At 56.8% G+C, this 6105-nt stretch overlaps 1 protein-coding gene across 2 annotated transcripts; it reads right to left on the bottom strand.

The window, feature by feature from the left end:
* Nucleotides 1-3913: 3913 nt before the first annotated feature.
* On the bottom strand, nucleotides 3914-6083 carry TMEM86B (transmembrane protein 86B). 2 transcript variants are annotated; one of them, XM_040465321.1, is made up of 3 exons: nucleotides 5830-6083; nucleotides 5337-5583; nucleotides 3914-4788 (listed from the first exon to the last, which is right to left on the bottom strand). In XM_040465321.1, exons 1-3 carry the CDS (start codon nucleotides 5878-5880, stop codon nucleotides 4406-4408), a joined length of 681 nt encoding a protein of 226 aa, XP_040321255.1. In that variant the 5' UTR covers nucleotides 5881-6083; the 3' UTR covers nucleotides 3914-4405. The 2 variants fall into 2 exon arrangements, with proteins under 2 accessions (XP_040321255.1, XP_040321256.1); XM_040465322.1 differs by having other exon boundaries at nucleotides 5337-5580; nucleotides 5830-6082.
* Between the last annotated feature and the right edge of the window lie 22 nt (nucleotides 6084-6105).

Raw genomic sequence — 6105 nt, 5'->3', positions numbered from 1 at the left:
CTCACCCCTGCGAAGACCCGTGTGCCCTGCTCAATCTCTCTGACTCTGCACAGGAAGCTGCCCGCCGTGCGAACGCCCTCCTCGCCCTGCCTGAACTCTGACCCTCACGATGAACCGCCACCAGGGATGCCTGCACTGCTCAGTCCCGCCAAATGGCTTCAGGACTGAAATGTCTCAAGAGGGAAGGAAGAGGGACAGGAAGAAGAAGAAGGAAGAAAAATATCTTTGGTGGGGTGTTTTGTTGATGAACAAAGTTCTAAATTGTTTTTTAAACATTTTATTTTGAAATTATTAGAGACTCCCAGGAAGTTGCAAAAAATAGTACAAAAGGTCCTGTGTGAACTTTGTCCCACTTTCCCCAGTGGTAACATCTTACACACACATAATTCAATATCGAAAGCAGGAAACTGGGGGGCCTGGGTGGCTCAGTTGCTTAAGCGTCCGACTCTTGATTTCGGCTCAGGGTGATGATCTCACGGTTTGTGATTTCCAGCCCTGCGTTGGGCTCTGTGCTGACAGCTTGGGACTCTCTCTCTCTCTCTCAAAATAAATAAATAAAACATGGGGAAAAAAAGTAATTTCTAAAAAATAAAAAGCAGCCTGCCAGGTCGGCGAACACCTGGAGGTGTGGAGAGAAGGCACGGAACCCCCACGTCCTTTCAGCGTACCTGGCATCTCTCCCGTGAGCCATATCCCTTTGGCCCCAAATCTGTGATCTGGTAAGTGAAATGCTTTCCTGAGTTCTGGGAGCTGCTCTATTGAGCATGCTAATCAAACCCAGGGAGGGGGTCTCAGGAACCTCTGATCTATATAGCAGATGGTCAGAAGCCCAAGTGACCGCCTGGATCCGAATCGGCCTCCGGGAGGGGTGGGGCTTTCCCGTGGGGCCTGAACCTCCACTCTGGGCTGTGACTGTCTCCAGGTAGCCAGCATCAGAATGGACTTGAACTGGGGGACTCCCAGTGGGTGTCAGGGACTTTTGCTTGGTGGTGTGGGGGAACCCTTACACTGGAATTGCGTAGAATCCTAATTACTTGTCCTTGTGGAACCCTGGAAAGGACCCAAATCCCAAAGGATCGGTAACACGTTTAAAGATGAATTATGCCGGTGGTTGCCTTGGGCCGGAGGGGTTAAGTGATCGGGGAGGTGACTGCTGGAAGGCACGGGTCTCTTTCTGGGGTGATGAAGGCTCCCAAATGGATTGTGGTGATGGTTGCACAACTCTGTGAATGTACCATGAACCATTCACGTGCGCACTTTTTTTTTTCTTTTCTTCCAACGCCCAACGTGAGGCTTGAACTCATGACCCCAAGATCAAGAGTCACACACTCTGCTGACTGAGCCAGCCAGGCGCCCATAACCTGCACACTCTAAATGGGCAGTTGGATGGTATATGAAGGGCGTCTCAATAAAGCCATGACCATATTTTTTGCTGGAATTGAATAGAAACGACTTCAAACAGGACATGGTCACAGCACAGTGATGACAGTTAACGATACTGTATCATAAAAGTTCACAGTTGTTAGGAAACCAGATCTACTTGTCCCCACCGCACGCACGCATGGACATACACACTGTTGCACAGACACGATGTTGTCTGTAGGCACATTTCAATAAAAAAAAAAATTTGAAGGGGTGTCTGGGTGGCTCGGTCCTTTGGGAGCCTTTTTTTTCTTTTTTAAACGTTTATTTATTTTTGCAAGAGAGAATGCTGGTTGGGGAGGGGCAGAGAGAGAGGGAGACACGAATCTGAAGCAGGCTCCAGGCTCTGAGCTGTCAGCACAGAGCCTGATGCAGGGCTCGAGCTCACCAACCGCGAGATCATGGCCTGAGCTGAAGTCGGACACTTAACCGACTGAGCCACCCGGGTGCCCCGGAAGCCCAACTCTTGATCTCGGCTCAGGTCATGATCTCACGCAGTTTGTGAATTCGAGCCCCAAGTTGGACTCTGTCCTGACAGCACGGAGTCTGCTTGGGATTCTCTCTCTCTGCCTCGCCCCTGCTCATGCTCTCTCTCTCAAAATAAACATTTAAAACATTTTTGAAGATACTCTTTAGACAGATGGAGGCGGGAAATTTCCCTCCTCAGCACTTTCCACGGGGGCGGGAGATTGTTCTGGGGGTGCTGTGATGGGGGGAGGCAGAGAGAGGGTCTTCACTTTACCTCCGTGCTCTGACGGCTGACAGAGCACCCAGGACCTGGGCAGCGTGACCATGACCCGCAAGTAGGCCTGAGGCAAGGGCTTAAGGGAGGTACCACAGGCCCACAGGCCTCTGAGGTTGGGAAGGGCCAGTCACAGCCCCCAGATCACTCGCCCCTGACCGGGTTGCCCCCCAGCATGCATGACTTATCTGGCAGGGGGTGAGTGGGGACCCTGGCCTGAAGGTGGGGCAGATTGGAAAAATAGGGCTGGGCCCAGAGAACACAAAAATGCTGTTTCGAAGGGACACGTGCACCCCCATGTTTATAGCAGCACTATCGACAATAGCCGAAGTATGGAAAGAGCCCCAATGTCCATCGATGGATGAGTGGATGAAGAAGATGTGGTGTCTATATACAATGGATTATTACTCGGCGATCAAAAAGAATGAAGTCTTGCCATTTGCAACTACGTGGATGGAACCGGAGGGTATGATGCTTAGCGAAATATGTCAGAGAAAGACAAAAACCATAGGACTTCACTCATATGAGGACTTAAAAAAAAATTTTTTTTTCAACGTTTATTTATTTTTGGGACAGAGAGAGACAGAGCATGAACGGGCGAGGGGCAGAGAGGGAGACACAGAATGGGAAGCAGGCTCCAGGCTCTGAGCCGTCAGCCCAGAGTCCGACGCGGGGCTCGAACTCACGGACCGCGAGATCGTGACCTGGCTGAAGTCGGACGCTTAACCGACTGCGCCACCCAGGCGCCCCTCATATGAGGACTTTAAAGATACGAGCAACGAGCAAAGCGGGGAAAAAAGAGACAAATGAAGAAGCAGTCTCCTAACTACATTAAGAGAACACACTGGTGGTCACCAGGGGTGGGGGGATGGGGCAAACAGGTGACGGGGATTAACGCGTGCACCTGTGAGGAGCACCAGGTGCTGTGTGGGAGTGTGGAACGACTATGTCGCACACTGGAAACCAATACCGCACTGTAGGTAACTAACTGGAATTTAAATAGAAACTTAAGGGGCACCTGGGTGGCTCAGTCACTTGAGCGTCTGACTTCGGTTCAGGTCACGATCTCACGGTCTGTGAGTTCGAGCCCCGCGTCAGGCTCTGTGCTGACAGCTCAGAGCCTGGAGCCTGCTGCTTTGGATTCTGTGTTCCCCTGTCTCTCTGACCCTCCCCCATTCATGCTCTGTCTCTGTCTGTCTCAAAAATAAATGAACATTAAAAAAATAAAAACTTAAAATAGGGAGGGGCCCTGGGGGTCCCCCAAAGCACAGCGTGGATGTAGAAGTCTCCCCACTGCTGTAAGAGTCCCTCAACGCGCAACGGAGAGCACACGCTTCATTGACATAACACGCGTCACACGTGCAGGCGTGTTTTCTGAGCACGGACAACTTCGTGGTGCTCAGCACACGTGATCGTGACTCCCCTCTCGGTATTCACCCCAAACCCTGACCGAAGGGGCCTGCTCACCCCCGTTGAGGGAGTGCTGGCATTGGAAGTCGCTCCCTGGGGTCTCCTTCTTTGACCTCGTGAGGCCCCTCCCCCAGGTGCCACCTGGGTCTGGAACTCCCCGAGGGGCGGACCGGACGCACTTTGACCCTGGCGCACTGGGGGGATTCCACGTCTCATAAGCCCAGGCACCGGGCCCGCGTGAGGTTAGCGTCACTACATCGGACACCTAAAAATGGGCCACGCGGGCTCCACCTCACGGTGAGAGTTTTTACCCCAAGAATGATAATTTAAAAAGAAAGATTCAGTGCACAACACTGTGAATGTATTTAATGTCACTGAATCGTACATTCAAAAACGGTTAAGACGGTATGTTTGTTAACGAAAGAAAAAGAGAAAGGACCGTTTGTTGTCATTGTGGGCAGCCCTCCCCCGGTGCCCCTGCCCAAATACTAGAGATGGCGCCATCCCAGCGGGCACTTTACTTCTGGACACAAACTAGGGCCAGAGGGAAGGGGGCAGGTGGACATGGGAGGCAGGTGGCAGGCAGGCGGGTCCCCCCGACGCGGGTGTGGTTGAGGGGTCTGGCATCCAGAATCAGGCCAGAGGGAAGGCGGCAGGAACTTGGTGGTACGGGGGATTCTCAAGTGTCTCTGGGTGGACCGGCCCCTGCAGACAGGAGTCCAGGAGCCTGGCTGCTGTCCCCCAGGGGTTTCTCTGGCCAGGCCAGTCAGTCTGGAGGCCCAGGGCCTCGCGGGAGGGGAGGGGGCCGATACCTGCTCGTGCGAGCCGTGGTCAGCGGGACTTGAGCCTGGGGCTCTGGAAGGCGGACAGGGCAATGAGGAGCTGGGCGGCGTAGTAGGTGGTCATGACCACCAGGCGGGCGTGGGGCAGGGACTGCACGAAGGCGTCCCAGGCCAGCACCGAATCCGAGAGTGTGAAGAGCAGGGCCCCCCAGCGGGCGCTCCCGCCCCTGGCCAGGCCGCGCCACAGCATGGACGCCAGGACCAGGGAGTAGGTCACCAACATGGGGGCCATGCCAGGGGGGAGGTGCAGCAGCACAAGGCCGTTGTACAGGAAGAAGGCCGGGACGATGGGCAGCAGGAGGCCTGGCCGCAGAGGAGTGAGGCCGAGGGCCCAGAGGTAGAGCAGGTGAGCCACGGTGAAGGCCGTCACGCCTGGAGGAGACAGGGGGGGGTGGTGCCTGGTGGGCCCGCTTCCCCACGTGGCCCCACCTTGAAGTGCAGAGCCTGAGGGAAGGCCCGCCCCAGGTGCCAGCATCCACCCTGGCCCCAGCACCCGTTTGCTGGGGTTATGGTACCCGCCTCCCCGGTGCAGGTCTCGCTTCTCCCCGAGCACCGGAGTGACCTTAAAACATGCTGCATTCCATCCTCACTCTGCTTAGAACTGTCCGCTGACTCCCCACCTTGCTCTGCTCCCCACTCGGCCCCGCCTGCCCACCCACCCGTTTTGACTCGCCAGCAGCTTCCCACCCCAGGGCCTTTGCACTTGCTGGTCCCTCTGGCCCATCCTTCCTCAGGTGGCTCCTGCACCCTCTTCAAGACGTTACCTTCTTGGTGAGGCCGTCCTGGACCAGCTAAGGCTGCAACACGTGCAGCCCCTTTGTTTCCCTCCACACAACGCACACCTCCTCAGGGAACGCTGCCCGGCCCCCCCAGGGGAACGAGAGCTCCGCGAGGGCAGGGGCCTGTGCCCGTGGGCTCACCATAGAGGAAGGCCTCAGGCCAGATGAGGCAGGCGTCCCCCACAGCAGAGCACAGGAGGGCCCCCTGCAGGAGCGCCCTGTAGCCCCGGTCCGAGCGCGCCGCCCGCAGGAACACCACCAGGCACAGGACGGGCAGGCACTTGACAAGGGCGCTGATCCAGGACGGCTGGTCTTCAGGGATCCAGAGGAGGAAGTAGATGGCACAGGTGAGAAGGAACGGGCTCAGCCCCCTGCACAGGTGCAGCTGCTTTGGGGGACAAGGGAGTCACTGAGCCCAACCCAGGCCGGGGCTCGGGTGTGGGGGCTTTCCACTCTGCCCCTCCCTCCCCGCCCCGAACCCAGCCACACTGTTGTGGGGGCTGCTCAGGGACCGGGACATCCCACCTCACAGATCCCAGCCTCCCCGAGAGGGCCAGGACCCCCCAGTTCCTCCACGCTGCTCAGGTCCCCTGGTGCCCAGGCCAGACCCCCTCCCACACCCGCCATCTCTCACTTGGACTGAGAAGCAAGGCTTTTGGGACAGACCCTCTTCCCAGGCGTCCATGTCGGCCTATGACCCCCCAGACTGGTGCGTATGTGGGCACAGGCGGCTTTGGGGGTGGAGGGGACAGCGTGTGGTTACACGTTAACCCGAGGAGCGTCCTGTGGACTCTGGGACTGATAACAGGGCTCAGGGAGATGCTTCCTCCGCCCTGGGGATGGCCCCACCTGGCACCGCCGATAAGGTGCCGGTCAGGACCCAGGGGTCCCTCCTCCCCCACAGCACCCT

The sequence above is a fragment of the Herpailurus yagouaroundi genome, unplaced genomic scaffold (assembly GCF_014898765.1).
Source record: "Herpailurus yagouaroundi ecotype Mexico unplaced genomic scaffold, PumYag 557, whole genome shotgun sequence".
Taxonomy (NCBI): Eukaryota; Metazoa; Chordata; class Mammalia; order Carnivora; family Felidae; genus Herpailurus; species Herpailurus yagouaroundi.
This window is presented reverse-complemented; position numbering and strand designations above follow the sequence as displayed.

Coding starts and splice junctions, on each gene's coding strand:
- TMEM86B (XM_040465321.1), bottom strand. CDS start 5,880: ATGGACGCCTGGGAAGAGGGTCTGTCCCAAAAGCCTTGCTTCTCAGTC. Junction 5,584..5,829: donor AGCCTTGCTTCTCAGTCCAA/GTGAGAGATGGC, acceptor TGTCCCCCAAAG/CAGCTGCACCTGTGCAGGGG. Junction 4,789..5,336: donor GCCTGAGGCCTTCCTCTATG/GTGAGCCCACGG, acceptor TGTCTCCTCCAG/GCGTGACGGCCTTCACCGTG.